We start from the raw sequence: 21,634 nt of genomic DNA on the forward strand, positions 1-21,634 counted from the left end.
GTGTATCGGTCAACAAGGAAACTTAACTTGCCTGATTGGCAAAGCAGCGGCACTGACTGATAGAAACCAAACCAGTCTGTTAAACTAAGTTTTTACTGTTTCTTCCTTGTTTTTTCTTGCAGAGCTGGAGTGGACCAGAGAAATTACTTGCTTTAGATGAACTCATTGATAGTTGCGAACCAACACAAGTAAAACACATGATGCAAGTGATAGAGCCCCAGTTTCAAAGAGACTTCATTTCCTTGCTCCCAAAAGAGGTGAGAAATACAGGTTCATGCTGGACTGTGCGGTGCATCACCCGCCGCCTTTTAAAAACTTCCGTGATGATTATGGCAGTGAGTTCTGCCAACGTAGTGATGTAAACTGGTGTCAGAGGGCCACAGTTTGGTACGCTGCCGTAAAATACGGCTACTGTCACGTCAGAGTAACATACCTTTATCCCTTGATAGGCATTTAGCTACCTGGAAATACAAATTACTCCTTTAAACAAAATCCCAGTAGTTTAAAAAATATCTCTTTATCTTAATTGGGCCAATTGTGCTTTTTTTTTTGCCTTTGAGAACTAATCCTGTTAGGGCACGCACACACAAAAATTTCCTTGTGGATGCAAGACCTTTCTGCACATTATTCTGTAAGTATTTTGTTTAATGCTCTTAGTGGTGGGGGTTTTGTGAATGTCATCTGTGAATTTCTTTTCAACAAACCAAGCCCTAAAATCTCTACCCAAAAACCCAAAAGTAAACCCAAAAAAGCACATCTCACTAAGGATAAAGCCAGACACTAATTAAGCAGATAGCTCATAGTAAATCCTTTGCTGTAACTCAGATCACGTTGTATCAGGTTAAAGAGAAACTAAGATTTGGATTTCAGCGTGGGTAACTAAATGCTGTCCGCAGAAGAGTTAATTCTTGACGATCTCACAACTGGAACGTGAGAGTGGATATGAAATACTATAAACCCGGTTTGCTACAATAATTAAATGAATACGGTTTAGTTAATTTAGAAATGGTACTTCTGACCTTGATTGATTTTAGGGAATTGGAAATTGTTCTGTTATTTGGACTGGGGAGGAAGTCTGTTTCTTTCGGCATTCTGTGTTCTCCATGTGAAAATTTTCATGAGGGCTGAAGTCTTTGTAAGTCTCCAGTTATTTTCAGTTACTAACGCTTTACAAGGCAAGTTCTATAAAAGGTATTCTGGAGCTAACATTTGGTTGCTGTGTTTGACATGGTCTTACTACCTGAAGACTGTCCCGTATCTCTGTTCCTTGGCATTTTTTCTGGTACATATCCTATTTTTGAATACGTTGATGCACAAGACCCTTCTTTCCTGTTACATACTGTACATCTTCATGAGTCAGGAAGCGTCACCCTTCCCCTGCCGGTCTGGTTAGCAGTTGTGAGGGTTGGAAACGATTTATTCGATGAGTATGAGCCTAATACACACGACACGAGAGTAGTATTTACCGAAGCGCTTCCTACGGCAGCCGTCTGCATAAATGGAAAAGGGACTGGGGGAGGAGAAGGGTTTAGTGAGACCTCTGTCTACACGGTTGTCCTGTTTCTAGAGAATCTGCCCAGGGCAGCCTTAGTTCAGAACCGGAGAAAGGCAGCAAAACTTTGTATTTTGGGAAGATAGAAGATACTTTGCCACTTCAGCATGTATTAAGTCTGGAAATGTATTACAGAATTGATAACCGTACCTCACAGCTCAGTTGTCTCTGCCTGATTTAGTGGCAAAACTAATTCAAGTACAACCAGTGATCTGGTTGGGCTGTGACTAATGATCATGTTGTTATTTCAGTTTTAGCAATTTCTTCACAGAAAAGATAGGCTATTTAGCTGTAGAGCTTTCTTTCTCACATCTCTCGACTGTATCGTAAGCAAACTTTAATTTGTTTGGTTTTTGTGAGGTTTCTTGCCTCTTGAAACCGGAATATTGTCAGCTGCTTAGCTTCACAAAAGGCTGACTTCACTAGTGAAGCTGGCTGAGATAATTTTTGCTTCCTAACTCCCACTGTTGCCAAAATAAACAGAGTTAAACAAACAAAAAAACCCACCCAAAAACCATCAAGCTAACTCCACCATCTCCTTTCCTTGTGGAAGATCACTCTTCACCCAGATCTCCTGAGTGGTGCAGTCCCCAGCTACCCAGGCTGGCTGCAGCTGGGGGGGGACCAGCTGAGCTCTGGGGGCAAACCCAAGTCGTTATGGTCAGTAATTCTGTGAACAGAGTTCCCTGCCAAAGCCAGTGTCCCGTGAAAACACACTCTCTCGAGTTGTCGCTCCACATTAACATCTGCAGCATCTCCAGTGCTGCTGGATGCAAGCCGTGAGTGTGTTACCTAACCAGAACAAGAAGATGATTTGGACAGGAGGGCTTTTCTTCAAAAACATTTTCAGCAATGCAAAGACAGTAAGTTAATAGCTGAATAATCAAGAAAATGTTTGCTTTCCTCCTGAGGAAGCATGCAGTCAAACAATTAATCTAAAATGAATACTCCTCTGTTTTCTTGCTGAGACTTTAGAAATAATTATTGAAATTACTTGTTTGTGAAACCCAGGTCTAGAAACCAGCAGACTAGGAGTTTTGCTGAAATCAGCCACCCGAGTTTGGTTGGTGCTGTGTGTGTGAGTTAAGAAAAAGGCGAGGGACTGCGTATTGTCGGGTACTGTTAACACTACAGCATAGAGTGGTCCGAGATACAGTTGAGTCAAAGGTCAGATCTTTGCTACCTGAAGTTTTCTTATAACCAGATCCATGAGCTAAGACAAAGGGACGTCATCTTCTGTGCACCGCTAATCTCAAAGTCAACTGTGGGCTGTGTTGACCCTTGAAGACTATGTGGATAAATATAGTCTAAAATAAATGTCACCCATATGTAACCTGTTTTAGAATCGGTTGGCTCGCAGGTTTTAATTAACACCATCTTAGCAAGCGTCCATATCTGTATAGATAGGACAAGTGATATTTAAACAAACTGCTGTCAGCGAAGGAACATCCAGCAAAAATGGAAAGGATCTCTTTCAGAGGTGAGTCTTGCTGCGTGCAGGGCTATCTGATGTGTGTGAGCAAACAGCACTTCTTAAATAATTTTACACACCAGGAATTAAGACAGTCTGAAAGGACGGGTACAGTTGTTGCTCTTGCACAAGCAGAGCGGCCTACGCCAGATCCTGAACGCTGGCCCCCTGTGTAGGGACAGAAGGCTCCGGCTTTCTGGCCTGGGGTGCCTGCGGGGTCTAATGTGCAACTTAAGACACGGGTCCCTTAAACGTGGAGCACTACGTGCTCGACGTGAGCTGCAGGTGATGACTTGCAAACGAGGTGTGTGTGTGCAGTCAAAATGCAAACAGTTCTGGCGTATTGAATTTTTATTTCCTGCTCAGTCACAGGCTGGTCTATATTACTGAAATATATTACTGAAAGGAAACATTTCTCCCATAACAAGGTAAAAAATGTGCTGAGGTCAACAGCCTACGGTTATGACTTCCTTACTGAATTTCAGTCTGTGCTGCTTTGACGGGCAGATTCTATAGCTATACGTCATAACTTCAGCTCAAAATTCAATAAAAAACCCTAAACACGAGAAGATACGTCAAGCAGAAGTAAAAGTGGATGATCTCATTTCCCTGACAGCTTTTGCATCCTATTAGTTACTGACAGTGACGCCACTGTTCCAGCCTGTAAGTAGTTCTCTCCATCACTCATTATCAATATTGTTCTTTCTGCAGAACATTTGTTCTTTTTTAGCTATGGAAGGGGCTTTTCCTGCATCTTAACACTTTTTATTTTCCATGACTTGGGGAGATACGTTGTTGCTGTCAAGTAGAAAAGCTGTACTTTGTCATCCTACCCCTAGCGATAGCTGTCCCTGCATTTTGGGTTGTGTTTTAGATGTCGCTGTCCCTGTTCAAGACTTTGGTACATCTGAAGGTATTTGTGGAGATTTGCGGGGGTTTATTGTGGTTGTTGTACGGGCTTAGCTCACTCAGCTGAGGTCTGAATTCTCCCAATAACCTTTCATTTTGTCACATGGAAAAGTTCATCTCTGTTTGTCTTCTGGTGTTCATTGGGATTTCCCGTATGTTTTTGGTAACGTGCGGCGTACAGTATCAAAGTTCCCTATTTCAATCCTTTTGCATCCCAGTCCGTAAAGCTGCCTGGAACGCCGCTTAGGGGGGTGTTTGCATTCTAGTGGGAAAATGAGCGATGCGATCGCTGCGTTTCCTGCAGCTGCCGAGGGCTTTGAACTCAGGTACACACAGCATTTACTTCTCCTGCGGTTTGGTTTACTGAGGGACGTTACTCATCACAACATACTTTCCTGTTTGCTCATGTGGTGACTGTTGTACTTTATAGTTAAATTCTCCAAATAACTTTTCCTGTACTTGTTAGCTAAGATGACCGTAGACACAATTATTTTAGTCATGGTTCAAAGTGACATGGATTGCATTTTAAAAAAAGATAACGATTTCAGCTGACAACTATTTCTTGCAAATACGAGATTAATTTCTGGTGTGATCTGTATGGATGTAGTTACTTAGAATGATTGTTATACTTCCACGTTCTCACTGGAATAAACCGTAGCTCTGTTACGTTTCTGAGATTGTTTAATAACTTCCTGTTTCAATTTTCTGTGTTTCAGCCCCTGAGGTGTGATAATACTTGGAGTTACTTTACTTTTCCTTTCAAAAGCAATGCAGGAAATACACTTTCTTTTTCTTTTTTACAGCTGGCACTGTATGTGCTGTCATTCCTGGAACCCAGGGACCTTCTGCAGGCAGCCCAGACATGTCGTTACTGGAGAATTCTGGCTGAAGATAATCTTCTCTGGAGAGAGAAATGCAAAGAGGAGGGTAAGGCAGAGCAAAAAAATGGCTGTAATGGTCAAAGTGTTGCTGTCGTTGAAAGTACAGTTCATTTACATAGTAAGTTTAAAGTTTTATGAAGGCAATTCGTGTGACTTTAAATTTACTGCTGTTGATGCTTTGAGCTGCATGGTATGTATCTCTGTTGAAAGTCAGAAGCAGAAATAACCCACGGCGTACTAGAAATGAAGCTAGAGTAAGTGTGAACATCCTAGTCATAAAGTATCCTAGGCGTATGTTTTTAAAATACAATTATTGTTGCTTTTTAAGGATTATTTTTATTCAAAATGCAACCAAAGCAAGGAAGAGCTGAGACATAAAAATGCTACGGGTATAGTCTTGCAGTTTGTACATAACATGGAGGAAAAACTGTTTCAGTGGTCGGGTAGAAGGGGTGCTCTATTTTCACATCACGTGTAGGAAAATTAACCGAGAAATGGCACGTGGTCGGGGGAGAAGGTGTGAACTTGATGGCTCAGAGAGGGGGGCACAGGCCATGAGCCACACAGATGTCACCTGCTGGTGCCAGATCAGAAGATGCGGTGGTTCAGCAGTAATACGAACGGGCCAAAAAGGGCTCCCAGGAAAGGAGCCACATGTTTGAGCACATGAAGAACATAAGGTTCTATTTCTAAGGAGAATTCTATGAACACAGAGTCTATTCTGGGGGGCAGAGCACATGCGTGGGATCTCAGAGCAGTATCCCTCTGGGACACGGGCAAACACAGGGACCTGTCCGGGCTGCCTCCAAGTATGGAGACAAGAACTTGTGAGAGGTTGATGCACAGGCTTTAAAAAACATGATGGTGTGAATGTAGCTGGCTGTTTCTAAAGGCACCCAAATTAATCAGTTTTCTTTTGCAGTGGCAACCAGCTGTCTAACCTCTTAAATCTCCTCTAAGAGTCTCCTCTTACAAACCTCAGTGAAAATGCATTAAGAGGACAGAATAAGGAGAAAAGGAGAAGGCTGGGAGGGGAACGAGCCTACATTTGTGAGCGTAGAAGTAAAAATAGATATGGGAAGACATGAGAGCACAGGTGAACGGAACAGTACTGTAGACTGGTTAGACGTGGTGAGGCGTTCAGTCATACGCAGGAGCAGTTGATTCAAGAGTTGCAGATAGAGACACCGGAGAAGGGGCTAAAGGCAGGAGAGTGAAATCCACATACTGGCAAGGGACAAGACTTGCTCGTAAGGAGACGTGGTGGAGAGAGGAGCTGCACAGAAGAGAGATGGGTGAGAGAACTGGGGGGGCGGGGGGAGGGAAATACCTGTAGTAGCAAGGTTGAAACAAAGCCCTACTGCTTAAGTGTCCCTTCAGAAAGGGCACAGTTATATTGAAATTCCAGCCAGGAGAGGACAATGCCAAAAGCAGACAGCCTTTCCAATCAAGAAAAGAATTAAAAGCTCACTAATAGCGAGAATCACAGTGAACCTAAAGGTAGTGAAGGAGGGTGACCAGAGAGGAGGCCCACAGACGAAGAGGTTTACTTTCCGAAGGTCCAAAATGAGCGTACGAGTAATCGGGGAGCGCGCTGGACGATACCCACTTGAAAGAGGAAATACTCTGCCACGTTGCCTGAGAAAGGGGGATCCAAAACCAAGCCAGGAGGTTGCCAGCAGGCAATGATGACCTAGAGCATTTTCAGCCACGACTGCAGTAATGATTATGCTTGCCGACAAAGGAAAGCCATGGTACAAAGAGCTGAGGAGCAGGGCGCTGCGACCGACACACAGTGCAAATACTGTGTGCAGGAGGCTGTCACCTCCGTGAGCGTGATGTCAGGGGTCACTGTAAAGGTCTGCGAGGGACAGAAGTCGTTCTCCTTGGGGTGGCCTCATCTCTCCCCCTCCCTCCTTTTTTAAAATTCATTTTAGGGATTGATGAACCATTACATATCAAGAGGAGGAAAGTAATAAAACCAGGCTTTATACACAGTCCGTGGAAAAGCGCCTACATTAGACAACACAGGATTGATACCAACTGGCGGCGAGGAGAACTGAAATCGCCTAAGGTAAGTTTCTGAGCTGTGTGCACGGCCGTGAACAAAGCAGGATAAGCTCATAGCTCTGGGGTTTTTTTCCTTTGGACACACCAGACTATCTATGCACAAAAGCAACATGTTATTGCAGAAAAAAAAATATTTTAGCTCACCTGCCCTGGGTTTAAATTAATTTCGGAGCACCCTATTAGCAAATCAGAATGTGATTCTTCATACAGTAGAATTCTTTCACTGCTGTTCTAAAAAAATCTGTACAGTTTCATGAATTCCTGTAAATAGGCCAGTCTCTTTTGAGACAGGTCATCTCAGAAACTCAACTGGAAATACTTACATGTAAATACACACACGCTACCTATAAATACATACATACACACACTTACACACATGTATTTGTAGAGCTTGGCCATGTCACAACATAAAAATACTCCACAACTATTCTGTGACCATTTCATGCTTTATTTTTATACATATTCTTCTAAATTGAGCAGCACAAGACAATAACTTAATTCCATGTTGATTAAAAAAATAATAAAATTCTTTAATGACACTGATGCGTTATCATCACAGCTTTTCCAATATGAAGATATGAAGCAATACTTCAAACCTTTTGTAAAATAGAACAGCAGCTGTCTAATCAAAGCTGGTATTGAACGAGCAGTCAGAAACATGAAGAAAACCCATATTCATAGACTTTTACGGTTTTAAGGCAATTTGCCTTAAGTTTTTTTTTAATTTTAATTTAATTTTTAAAAAACAAACGTTTTCTTGATTACCGCACAACAAAATAACAAAAACAAGAACAAAAAAATTCCAGTGAAAAACCTATAGCTATATCCTGCTGTTTATTTGGCCGTGACTTATGTACATCTCTGGCAACAGCTCCATATTTCTTGCCTTGATACGCCACATCAAGTTATCTTGGAATTATTATTAAAATTACAGCCTGAGGCATTATCTAAATGCCCATTTCATTTCAATGAACATCTTGAAAAGTGTTCAGATGTCTTAAATAAAAAATTCCTCATCCTCTGGATTCTGATAAGGATTTTTTTGCTATATTGCAGTAAAATATACCGAATTGCAGTTTTTCCCAAACCAAGCATTGAAAATCCCGCCTCTATAAAGTAACATTCCAATCCACATTTCCAGCACGTTAAATTATCACTTTTGTTTGTATTTAATTGGGTTAATGGTTTTCTAGTTTTTTACTTCGGTGCTGCCTGGCATTTAATAGATTACAGTGCTTGGCTGGTAAGGAAAAAAATAAACAGATACAGGCAGCCTTGACCACTGAAATACAAATATGCAGCAAATGATACAACCCCATCCTTTTTGTTTAAGGTTGAAACAACTCTTCAAAGGTAAAAGTAACGCAACCGAAAAATAAAAAGAGATGGAATAACTGCAGAGGAATTGAGCAATGTCCAGTTACTAAGTCAGCCTACCTTTATTAGTGGTTTTTCCTGGTACTTTTAGGAGGCTTACAATAACGGTCATGCGCTTGCTAAACAATGCCGTATCACCGCGTGGAAGAAGGAAGAGACCTTCTTTGGTCCCAGCTGGTGGTAAATTAGACTTGACACATGGGATTAAAGGGCCTTATTATTATTGAAGCAGCTCTGGCATTTTACAATTTATGAATCAGAAGAGCATTTAGTTGCTCCTGCTTCTCTCTCTAATCTCCTGCGTTCAGTTGTGACCGTACGTTTTTATGTTCTGTATCGGCAGGTGCTCAAAGGCCACGATGACCATGTGATCACATGCCTTCAGTTCTGCGGGAACCGAATAGTGAGCGGCTCTGACGACAACACGCTGAAAGTGTGGTCAGCGGTTACAGGCAAGGTCAGTCAGTGGGTTGTGTTGTTGAATTCCTTAGGAAATGAGCTACAGGTAGAGCACCGGTATGTCAGGAATGCTGCTGCGCCATCAGACGGCACTGCAGGGTGGTCTTTAGTGTCGTCTGGTGCAAGGATCAGAAAAGGGACCAGTAAACATTTTGGGTCATCTTTTCCTGCACAGAAACTAGTGTGGTTCAGAAAAGTCACCTTGATGTGAAATTGCAATGCTGCTCATGTTACCATTGGCATGTATCCTTGTTCTCTTGGCAATTCTGCTATTCTTGGAGAGTCATTTGTGACATGGATTCTAAAGAATTTGGACAGATACATTACTTTATCTTCCTTAAAGCTTAATTTAGCCTGCTTTTACCCCTCTGGATCTCCCTTTCTCACTTGTCTTCCAGCATTCTTTCTGTTGTTTTCAAGTTATTCAAATGGGGCGTTCTTTTCACTGGCTCGGATTTCAAATAGCAAGTTTGGTTTTCCTTTCTAAGCTACTATATTCTACTATATTGCTGAGCCACCAAAAAAAACCCCAAACCAGTAATAACTTGCTTTAGGTTTAAATATTTCCTGTTAAATTAGATCCAGCTCAGGCAGGAATTTAATAAGCTTCAATAATTTAATTTTGGCTTAGAGAAGCAAAACAATATGTGCAATCAAAAAGACAGTACTGAACGTTTCACTGATGTTAGAACATCACAGCTACTCAGCACAGAGGTTTTTCATTTTAAGGTGACTGACCATGCTCCCAGGGTATAGAAAAGGCCTCGGGGAAACACTTCCCTTCTAGGCTAGTATTGTGTGTACTTAGCTTTGTTGTAATGATACAGTTATGTGAACAAGACAGCTATTGAGGATAACATGTTTAAGATGTGAAAGGTATCTGCTTTGTAATGTTGAAACTGAATATATTAAGCATTTGTCTTTGCATGCCTAGAAGATCCTTGACAGGATTGTAAATACTACTGTGGGGAAGTATAAAATTAAAAGCAACAGGCAGCCTCACCTGCCTCTGTTGGCTTCCCTACAACAAAGTAATGAAGGAACCCATATTGAAATTTACATTTTTTAATTGAAAAGGGCAGCCTAAATTCAAATGAAAAACACTTCCTTTGTATGTACCGCCCTCTCAAAAGCAAAATGTTCCTTTAAATACATAAAATTGATCACAGGAGCATGACTTAACAATTCCTGTTTGGTAATTTTTGGAATGTAATTACAAATCCTAGTGTGACTACCGCAAACCTTTAGGAGAGCCAGAAATTGTGTACAAAAGATGGAAGAGGCTGTATCAGTCCTCGTACTTACTGATGCCGGAGAATAAGTAAAATAAAAAACCCCTTAAGGTTGGTTTGTGCAAATGAACATGACTAAATAATTCCCTTGACAGATGTAAAGCCCAGAATAAGGATTCTGTGTTCTTACTGCTGTAGAAGGATGATTTCTTAAAATACAAGCAAATTGGTTGAAATAAAAAAAACAACCAAAAACCGGGAATTGTAAAAATGAATAACAGCTATGAATTTAAAAAGATGGATTTGATAGCAGTGAATTAAGCTAGGAGCCAGGAATTGCAGAAGACTGGTAAAAAATGTTAAAGAACAGGAACTCCATGCACAACACAGGAGCAAAGCATTTTCAAGGATGTTAGAACAGGATATTAACAACAGAAATTAGTATGCTGTCACTGATGCAGGAAAAAAATGGGTTTTTTGGAAGAAATTTCACATGATAGACATAAAGCATTGTGTGATAATAGAACAACACTTCAGCAGAAACTCACAAGGATGTTAACAACTACCAAAGTTGTGGGTTTTTTTATTACAGTTGATGCAGATAATAGGTATTTCACGTTTGTGTTTTTTTTTTCTCAAGTAACTTGTGGGGTAAAACTGGTGTGTTTTCAAAAGGTACAAGCACAAAGAGAAGATCCAGAGAATAGCCAGAAAGCTAAAATGTGTCAGTATTTAAATGGAGTAAACGGAAAGACTGGGTATTTAGGATACATTATCTCAGATAAAAAATATTGGACTACGTCAAGAGGAGTCAACTAACAGTTAAAGGAAGGCCACGGCAATTAATGCTGCTTAGCATTAGATTACAGAAGAAGAGATCATCAAACTGTCTTGACTTGACCTCTTTTCTCATGCAGTTAGAGGTTTGACTGATAAAAATAATAGTGCAGAAGTAGCTGGCTGTGTGCACTGCAGGACTGTATCCCTGTGACACGATTGAAGAAAATAGAACAATGCAAAAATCAACATGGCACGTATTTAAATGGGTTAGAAAGTGGGTAATTATAGAGATCATGTTGTTAATGCGAAAGCAGAATCTTCATGGAGTATCTTACTAGAGGGGTCTTGCAAGGATCTCTTCGGGTCTGTGCTAATTAGCGCTTACTGCTGCCTGGTGAGGAAGCATATATAGTTGTGACTTGTAAGGAATACAGGCTGAGAGACGGAGACAAGTCATTGTTCCAGAGTGATGGAGGTTTTACAGAAGTAGGTGTGAGCAAACACTGCCTCTGCATAGTGAGAAATCATGTCATACGTACAGGATCAAAGAAGGAGGTAGGCTGTGCTTATGTAGTGTGGGATTCCCTCCTGGGCAACAGTACAGTCTGGAAAAGGTTTGAAACGTGATTTTGCAGTATTGATGCTGTAGCTATGGCTTACAGCATGTGATGTTTCTTGGATAAACAAACAGAAAATACAGTAAGAGTACATGGCTTATAGATCAGTGGTAAACTACGAAGTGAATGCTTTCTCCAGTTCTAACACTCACGCTTCAAAACGCTGTTGGAAAACCTGCAGTGACTCGGGAAAATGCCAGGAAAATGACTCAAGGCTGTAAAACATGCCCTGTATTGAGAAATTTGGAAAGACGCTTCAGTTTATCAAGGGGAATATTACAGGGAAAATTCCTTATAGTCCCAAGTACTCACAATGGAGAGAGAAATTTGAAGAGTATTGTCTAAAAGGGGTGGGGTTTTTTTTTGTTCAATCACAAAGCAGTCTCCAGGGGTCTTCTGGCTTCCTGCTCTGAGAGACTACTGTTACCTCCTAAATTACTTTTTCTTAAGTTTCCGTTCAACTCCGACAAAAGGATAACAAGGCAAAATATTCCTTTTCAGTGTTTGAGAACGCTGGTTGGGCACACAGGCGGAGTCTGGTCATCACAGATGAGGGACAATATCATCATTAGTGGATCTACAGACCGAACGTTGAAAGTCTGGAACGCTGAGACTGGGGAATGCATACACACCTTGTACGGACACACCTCCACCGTTCGCTGCATGCATCTCCATGAGAAAAGGTAAGGCTCTGTCCAAAGCTACAGCCATGGTTTGGCTTGTAATTTACAGTTGTGTTTGCGGAAAATGCTTGTTAAACCTGGGTGCCTCATCCAACGTTGAGTGAAATACAAACCAGGCAAAGCAGTCAAATTAAACTACGTAAATCATCAACACAAGGGACAAGATGATTAATAGAAGCAAAAGCATAAGAGTACTAATTAAAGAGCAGAAAATTGAGTCATGTACTTTCTAAGTCACATTCTACATTATTTCAGAGCTAATTCTTTGTTACACTGTGATCCAGTCTCCCACACGCTGAATAATTTTTCCTTTTTGTCAGTGCGACAAACTTCTACTCATTTTACAGAATGCCTTTTAAAGTAGTTTATTTAACTTATAACTGATTAGATCATAATTTCTGCAATAGTAAACCATGTCTTGATTCAAGGAACATTGGCAAAGCTCTTTTACTTGGCTGTGGTACGAAGCTGTAGACAGAGTGTCTGTTGGTTGCATTTCTTCTTTTTTGAAGAACGAGGAGGGTTTTTTTCTATATCAATACCATCAATATTAAATTCCTTCTCATTTCTGTTCTTGCCTAAAAAAGCTTGTAAAAGTATAAACTGAAAAAAATCAAGCAGAATAACCGTTACTTTACCAAATGTCAAACTTCTGAAGAACATCTTTGTTCGTTATTAGTTAACTCAGTCATTAAAACATAGCACCGGCTGGAGCTCAGCATATTAGTAAGCTTTCATAGGTAGATACAACAGTCCTCATAATTTCTTAGGGCATCGTTTTGCTGTTCAGGAATGAAGTGCCTTTTTAAATACTGATTGCCAATTATATCAAATAGATCCTGAGGAGGTGAGTAGAGCAAGGAATTAAAACACTCAAGCCATTTGTGACCCTAATGAAATGTCACGCCAAACCAGATCTTTGGTGGCTAGCAGAGTAATGCTACTTACTGTCCCAAATTAAAACTCGTAACTGATTTATATCCAGTCTAATTGTGTTAATACTTCTGTGTCCAATGCTAAGTACAGGAGGGGTTTTCTTGTTCCTCCAGAGTGGTCAGTGGGTCTCGAGATGCTACACTGAGAGTTTGGGACATAGAGACGGGCCAGTGTTTGCACGTTCTGATGGGCCACGTAGCTGCAGTTCGGTGCGTTCAGTATGACGGCAGAAGGGTTGTAAGTGGTGCATATGATTTTATGGTCAAAGTTTGGGATCCAGAGACAGAGACCTGTCTGCACACACTGCAAGGGCATACTAACAGAGTCTACTCATTACAGGTATGTGATTTTCATCTGCTGCTTTAGCTGCCTTAAGTAAAATTTAAAGTCAGTTTATTTCACCTTGTTTATTGAATTGTGGGTACCTACTCCAGAATTATACAGGCCAGGAGAATATAGAGGCATCAGTGATAGAGTCCCCTCTTTCATTTTGTTGCACTTGTTATATCTTGTCCTGATTTAGAAACTGAGATTGTTTTAGAGGAGCATTGTCTTTAAAGCACCCAATACAATAAAGCCCAAATCTGTACCAGCGAATTAAGTAGTTTTGTGGGTTGCTGGGTTGTTTGGTTGGGGTTTTGTTGAAAACTTGCATGTATTTTGGACCTATATTTTTGCTTTACCCGAAGAAATTCTAAACTTACTGTTTTAAATAAATTGGATGATGTAGTAATTGAAGATGTGCCCAAAAATACCATCGGATTAAGGTTCTGAATTATGCAGATCTGTTTATCCTTGTCCATCTTCCAGTTCCAAATCGTGATTCACAGTAACACTGAACCTAAATTGTAATGTTCTGATGTAAATCTCCAGCCCCTCTGCTTCCTCTTCTCCAAGCAGAGGCCAGATCTACAACTGTGAGGCTTTTCAATCGAGACATGTTATTGCAGGTGCAGGTTATTACGGTGCTGCTCTGCGGCATGGCCCAAGCTGCCAGAGACCCACATACCCTCTTCGTACCTTCACTAACCCAAAAGATCATATCGTCCATCCATAGAGTCAGTGCGTCATTTCCAGGCGTTGAAAGGCGAAAGAAAGTAATTTCATGCTTGCGCCTGTTCTCACCACAATCTGGCAGGACTTGAAAAAGAAACGGAACAAAAGTTCAAAATCTGGAAATTGCATTCGGCATGTAACTACGCTGGTTTGTGGCTCAGAAAGTGAAGCTCAGTGCTACAGCTCTTTTTCATAAAGTGTATCTTTCATAAGGTATATCTCAAAATAATACAAACAAAATAATCTGTTTCCCAAAATATGCAGCAAAATTTATCAAAAATCTGCAGCCCTTCTCTTATATTCATATGCTGAGGAGTATTCTCTCAACAAGCAACAAGCAAGTTAAAAATGCTGTACTACCTCCCTATCACTTAAAAATATTCCAAAGGTTGTATTTCATCTGTGGCAGTTCGGGAACAGCGTATGTTATTCTGCCTTATCTTCACCAGAGGCTCTTGTTTGGGCTTATGAATATTCATGTCTCGCTCTGATACTGTAGTAATAATGGATCAAATAATTGGGTTATGTTACACACCGATACTATTTACATCCTGTAAATGGAACTTGGCATTCTAGAACAAATTTCTGAGGGGCAGGAGGCTACAGGTGCTTACAGGTGAGGGCAGAAAGAGTCTTTAAAATCGCCTGGTGAGTTCCTGCCCTTTGGCCTGAGGACAGGCCTTTGGTCTGAGACAGCAGAACTCCTAGATGGAACGATCGGGCTGAATAACCAGCCTGGCCCCCCACCCCCACTCCATGGCAGGGTCTGTTACACCTCAGTATTTCCCCATTTTAGACCCCCTCCCATTTTCCAGAGATCCTTACGCAGCAGTTGAAGACTACTGACCGTTTTGTGTCCTTCCTCCTTCTTAGCTGCCTTTGAAGCGATCTGCGCATTCTCAGGGTTCTTGGGTAACAGCTCGACCACTGCAGTATCAGAGTAAAGTCCGTCTTCATGTCCAGCCTTAAACCTCTCTTTCCGAATACCTTATGCACATGGAATACAATTAATTTGAGGAAAAGGAGGAAAAAAATTTGTTAGAACGATCTGGTTTAGTTCTGTTTAGGAAAGTAAAATATTCTGTAGTATTTCCACCCAACAAGTCTGCTGGCCTACTTAGCACTCCTCATCCTTTCATCTGAACTCCACTTAGTTCACAGCCTCTTTTGAAAGCAGGATGCCCAAAACAGGATGCAAAATTTCAGTCAAAGTCTTACCAGTGCTTACTAGAAGTGAAAGATCATTTTATATGCCTTATATAGCATACCCCTGAGTTTCTTTTTTTAGTATATTTTCACCAGCGATGCAGTGCATACCGCAGATAAGCAGTGCGTATGTGCCAGCCCCTCTCTACGTTCTTTTGAACTTAGGTGCCATCCTCAACCACGTTTGACTGTAGAGATCCAAGATGCTGGTTTTCTGCAGCTTTTACAAAAAGAAGCAGTCTGAGATAGCTGAGTTCTCTTAATTGGGTTCATTCTTGGCTATTATTAGATACGTGGACAAGTAGTGTCAGATTGCCCGAGCTATAACAAAGACTCCTGCCCAGCCTTCATTCCTCCAGGCTGCAGCTGCACCTTCATTCATTCACTGCCAAGCTCAGATCTTCACAGTTATCTCTTGACTTTTATGCTCTTTGCTTTGGGTCGGTTCTACCGTTTCAAATGTCATCCAAATCCTAATGAAAATCCTAAATGCCAGACCGCCCCCCTGGAACTGTTTCTGCTGTCTCTAATCATGCTGTGACCAAAGTTCTGAACGGGATGGTATCCCTCCCTCAAATTTGCCTCCCTCTTTGTGAAAACACAGCCAAGACATCTGCTGTTTCACATGGCTTTTTAGTCTGTCACAGAAAAAAATAATCATGTTAGTTAAGATAATTGTCCCACAAATCTGTGTTTGCTGCTACTTACCGCCTTTTTAAGGGCTTACAACCAAACTGATTATTTGTTAGTTCCTTCTGGAAACTGGAAGTTAGGCCGACCAATCCATAATTCCCCATCTCCCGTCATCATCTCCCTTCAATAAAGACAGGAATATTTTTATTTGCCATCTGAAACTTGTCTGTCTTCCATGGGTCCTCAAAGATAGCAGCAGATGTCTCCGAGACTGTCTCAAAACAACTTGCCTTATGTGGGTTTTTCCCCATTCTAGCAAAGCCTGTGCTCAGTTGTCAGTGGTGTTAGCGCTGTGAGGCTGTGCTCAGATGGCTGAGGACTGAAGCAAAAAAAAGTTAAATAGCTGGCCTCGCTCGGTGTTTCCTTCCCGCTGAGCATAAATAAGCTTTTTTCTTTTGGCCTTCCTCTTGTTTGGGTTTGTTGGGTTTTTTAAGCAGAATGGTGTTTTATCATCCTTAATGGCTCCTGCTAGTTTTCCCTTGTTTTGTGCCCTGCCTTTCTGATTTTGTCCCAGCGTGCTTTTCTAAACACATCTATTGATCTGGTTTCTACTTTTTGTACAATTCCTTGTGCTTTAGCCAAGTGGGTCTTGGTAATTTACTACATGTCCCATCTTTCCTTCACACCAGGATAGTTTGTGTCTTTAAGAAAGTGCCAACTCTCCTGAACTCTTCTTCCCCTCAGAGAATAGATATATAAAAACCTCATGGGAAGGAAGGCTTAATGTATTGAAGAACTCCTCCTTGAAGTCCCCTGGTTTTATTCTGAGGTGCTTTTCCTTTCCTTTTTTGAGAATTCTGAACTCATGTCATTTTCAACTATCACTCAAGTTACTTTCCACCTTTATATTCTCTACATGTTCAGTCCTCTTGGTCAAGTGTCTCATCTCTTAGCTGATTTTTCTACACATTCATGTTCTACGTATTTTATATGTAAAATGTGCCCAGAAAAATCCAAGAGTGTGGACATCCATGTTAGCCTGTACGCCTTTCCCTACAATGACTAGGAAGTTAAAATTTTAAGATTTTAAAAAAGGCACACAATTTCGATTATAAAATGGCTAAACCCAGCATATTTCAGTTACATTCCTTCCATTTTTCTGACTTTTGTGTAGATGGTTAATGTTGTTCCCCTTCTGCAGCTTAAAGTCCCTCTGACGTGTGAAAACCAGGTTTGGCTTGTCAACATCTTTATTAGGAGAACTACCTTCTTTTACTGCTACACTGCATTGCAGCCAGGATTCCGTTAGGGTTAAAGGAGCTGTATTACATTTAAAAGACCAGGGGTTCAGAGTCTCTCTCCTTGAAGCGTGTGCCTCATGGACCATGTCTACAACAGGAAATTACTGTCACCATGAAGCACCTGCTGTGACACCAAACGTGGCCATCTCTACTTTGACTTCTGCTTGGAAGATTTTTACTTTGTGATGCAGTTCCCAAACATACAGCATCTAATGTTGCATTTAGTGAATTAAATGCTTAATAGCCTTCTTTGTAAGCTCCTAATGTAACTGTTTGTAATAGATGTACCTTTCTTGTAGTTTGATGGCATCCATGTGGTGAGTGGATCTCTTGACACTTCCATCCGAGTTTGGGATGTGGAGACAGGCAACTGCATTCACACGCTGACAGGCCACCAGTCTCTCACAAGTGGAATGGAACTCAAGGACAATATACTGGTGTCTGGGAATGCCGATTCTACAGTCAAAATCTGGGACATTAAAACAGGACAATGTTTACAGACATTGCAAGGTGAGCTTAGACTACCTTCATGGAAATGAAGCTGCCTGCAGTAATCTATGCTGCAGGTTCTGTATTTAAAAAAAAAAAGATAAATAATTGCATACAAAGAAACAAATGCAGACCACTTACAACTTAAATATTTTTCTGATGACAGCTGTATGATCTTTCTCTGAATTAGTAGAACAAAATGTACTTAATCTAATCTATTCTCTAATCTATTCAAATCACTTGCTATTATGAAAGGCAGATGGTCTGGACAGATAGCAATTTGCTATGGGTACATTAGCCTAATAAGCCACAGAAATATGTAGGAAATGACATCTCAAAACAGTCAGTCAACGTATTTATTTAGGGGTCACTTGGATGTTTCAAAGCCTAGTGATTAATTGGATCGGGAGGCAAAGTACACTGTCTGTCGCAATAAATCAAGAGAAATGCGTGGAAGAGGTTTTCTTTATTTCAGTAAGAAGAAAGAGTTTTGTTTCCATTTTGACATTTGCTGCTCAGGCATCAGGCGCATGAGCACGCTGTTTTGTTTCTCCCCACAAAAAAGGTCTTATATCATTCCCGTATATCACATGCAGCATCGCTGGCTAAAGCAGAAAATCAAATTTCCATTTTAACAGCGTATGTTTCTACGTCAATGTTTAACTGTCAGTATTTACCAATAGTCTCATAATAACGCTTCAAAGAGACTTGAAGACAAACACTTACAGCGGCCACCAAATTTTGGATCATTGAGTTCGTCTTCATGAATGTCCAAGTGCACACTTGCCCTGCATACATGTATACAACAAAACAAGGTCACTGTAACGAAGAAGGAAATAATGGGGAGTTTTCCTATACCCGCATTCACTTTTTGAAAGCATGGCAAGGCTTCTGTACCTTGTAACGTACAAAAACTGAGTTAGCATGTCTAGTAGAAACAACCGCATGCAAATAGCCAGGTATTTATTCCATATGCAGTGCTGTCTGACGTTGCTTTCTAATTGCAAGTAAAACATGTTCTGGTTTGCTGTTACAGGTCCCAACAAGCATCAGAGTGCTGTGACCTGTTTACAGTTCAACAAGAACTTTGTAATTACCAGCTCAGATGATGGGACTGTAAAACTTTGGGACTTGAAAACGGGTGAATTTATCCGAAATCTAGTCACATTGGAGAGTGGGGGAAGCGGAGGCGTCGTGTGGCGGATCAGAGCTTCTAACACAAAGCTAGTGTGTGCGGTTGGGAGCCGCAACGGAACTGAGGAAACAAAGCTGCTGGTGTTGGACTTTGACGTGGATATGAAGTGAAGGGCAGAAAGATGAATTTGTCCAAACGTGTAGACGATGTTCTCCTTTCCCTCCCCCTGAAAAAAAAAAGAAAAAAGAAAAAAAAGGAAAAAAAATCCCTTGTCCTTGGTGGTGCAGGATGTTGCCTTGGGGCAACAGATCCTAAAGACCTACAGACTACGAAGGAGAAGACAAAGATGACAAACTATAACTGACAAGAGAGGCGTTTGCTGTCTCGTCACATAAAAAGGCTACACTTTTGACCGGGGCAGCTTTGCAAAAATACGACTTTTGAAATGAAACCAGGTGCAATTATTTCTTTACTTTCCTCCAACTGCTCCTTGAGCAAGTTGGAGGTGAAAAAAAAAAAATTGTTACAGTTCTTGTTAACAGGTTATTTTACCACAAAGATCTTTAAAGAAGCTGCACAGGCAAGCCTGCTCGTGCACCCATGGGCCACCCTGGGTCCCGGCAGCCCCTCCGAGCAACGCGCTGTCCCTTGGCCCCGCTCTGAGCAGGGGGTTGGACCGGACAACCTCCAGAGGTCCCCTTCCAACCTCTGCGAGCAGTCACTGGTTGACTTTCAAAAAACTAGAGAGCATCTGCAATGAAAAAAAAAAAAAAACCAACAAAAAACAAACAACAACCAAGAGTCCATTCCTGGTGTGGAAAAGCTAAAATATTACTGTGAATTGTTTTGTACAGTTTTATCGGAGCTTTTTCTTTTTTTTCTTTTATTCCTCTTTTTTTTGCCAACCATTGCCAATGTCAATCACAGTATTAGCCTCTGTTTAATCTATTTACTGTTGCTTCCATTTACACTCTTCAATGCATAAGTTGCTCTGAGGTGGCAAGTTGTCCTGGGTTTTGAGAGTCCTCTGATGGATTTAATTAGCAATGCTGGTGCTAGAAGTAGGTCTTCAATTACGGGATTGTTGTCCCACCCCTGTACTGTATTCCCAGTGGCCAAACTTATTTATGCTGCTAAATGAAAGAAAGAAAAGCAAATTATTTTTTTTTATTTTTTTTTTCTGCTGTGACGTTTTAGTCCCAGACTGAATTCCAAATTTGCTCTAGTTTGGTTACAGAAAAAGACTTTTTGCCACTGAAACTTGAGCCAACTGTGCCTCTAAGAGGCTGAGAGTGGAAGAGTTTCAGACAATTAAAGAGTGAAGTTTGCCTGCAAATAAAGAATTGAGTGTGTGTGCAAAGCTTATTTTCTTTTTTCTGGGCAAAAATTAAAACACATTCCTTAGAACAAAGCTATTGCAGCCTGTTCTGTGGGGAAATTTTTCTTTGTGAGGGCTGTGGTGAATGGAATGAACATACATTAAAAAACTGACAAAATTTTTAAAAAATATTATAAAATACAAAAATTAAAATAAAGTTGCTGGTCAGTCTTAGTGTTTTACAGTATTTGAGAAATAAAACAACTGTTACAGTTATTGCTGGGAGGAACTGACAGAGCAAAAACTTAAGTTTTTGTAAAGATGTCACATGCAAACAAAACGAGAAATGAAAGAGTCAAATGGTTTGCCTCATTCTCCAAGAGCCACAACTCAAGCTGAACTGTGAAAGTGGTTTAACACTGTATCCTAGGCGATCTTTTTTCCTCCTTTTTTTTTTTTTGTTTTATTTATAGTCTGATTTAAAACAATCAGATTCCAGTTGGTTAATTTTAGTTATATAACAACCTGACATGATGGAGGAAAACAACCTTTAAAGGGATTGTGTCTATGGTTTGATTCACTTAGAAATTTTATTTTCTTATAACTTAAGTGCAATAAAATGTGTTTTTTCATGTTAGCATGTCTGTCTTTTTTTTTTTTTTTGTCTTTTTTTTTTTTCTTTCCCTATTTCTTCTTGTCAATTTAATATCATATATCCTATGAAGGGTAAAGCAGGTCAAGTTGCTCAGCTTACTGGTAGAAGCTAAAATAATGTCGCAGGACTTTTTATGTAACCCTTCCACAAACAGGTGCATGAGTGTTCTCTCCTTCAGTTACTGTATAGGATTTGTCACATGGGCTTCAACAAACACGCAGGAAAGCCATTAGCTTCCTATCACTAAGAACATGTCAGGATTTTACTCTGGCGGCAGTTAGCTATAAAAAGCTGCTCAAGTGCATAAGACTTCTTCAGATAGCATCTTGTCACCCCATCTTAAACTGAAACTTGAAGTTTATTATTTATGGATTTCAATCAATTGATTGCACTCTGACGGCAGAGAATAAATCCATAAATACAACTAAAAGCAAAGTTAGGATTGTAGGAAAGATTGTAATAAAGCATCCAAAGAAGACAAAAAACCCACCCCTATCATTCCAGTTCAACAGCAGCTTTATCAGTGCCCTGAAACAAAGGTAAGTCACCAGCTGTCTCTGAAACATACCTCTTGGGTGTCGATTTCTCTGTCAACTCTCCTTGACCAAAATCATTGTTTTCTTCTGTGTAAGACTCTTCTCTCAGGACATAGCATTTACTTGTTCATGACGATCTTCCCCATAGAAAACTGTTATTAAAGAAAAACAAAACATTAGAAAAGACATGGATGAAAAAGAAAAATATTTATATACTTACACATCTATGAGTATGTGCTATTTCAAACGTAATTCCAGTCCCTACGTTATGCAAAACAAGTGATGCTGAAGGATCACGCTTCCATCTGGCCTCTAGAGATTAAAAAGCCATACAAAAT

At 40.5% G+C, this 21,634-nt stretch overlaps 1 protein-coding gene across 3 annotated transcripts in view; it reads left to right on the forward strand.

Annotated features, from left to right (window-relative positions):
* The window catches only part of FBXW7 (F-box and WD repeat domain containing 7), a 191,559-nt gene extending 170,817 nt beyond the window's left edge, over positions 1–20,742 (forward strand). For all 3 annotated transcript variants that reach the window (XM_056333980.1, XM_056333970.1, XM_056333990.1), the window contains 8 exons: positions 123–257; positions 4,736–4,859; positions 6,751–6,887; positions 8,604–8,717; positions 11,850–12,031; positions 13,081–13,306; positions 17,463–17,673; positions 18,689–20,742. In XM_056333980.1, the coding sequence (XP_056189955.1) occupies positions 123–257; positions 4,736–4,859; positions 6,751–6,887; positions 8,604–8,717; positions 11,850–12,031; positions 13,081–13,306; positions 17,463–17,673; positions 18,689–18,957 (1,398 nt within the window). In that variant the 3' untranslated portion in view covers positions 18,958–20,742. The remainder of the gene's footprint in view (positions 1–122; positions 258–4,735; positions 4,860–6,750; positions 6,888–8,603; positions 8,718–11,849; positions 12,032–13,080; positions 13,307–17,462; positions 17,674–18,688) is intronic.
* Positions 20,743–21,634: the final 892 nt, after the last annotated feature.

This window comes from Falco biarmicus, chromosome 1 (assembly GCF_023638135.1).
Source record: "Falco biarmicus isolate bFalBia1 chromosome 1, bFalBia1.pri, whole genome shotgun sequence".
Lineage (NCBI taxonomy): Eukaryota > Metazoa > Chordata > Aves > Falconiformes > Falconidae > Falco > Falco biarmicus.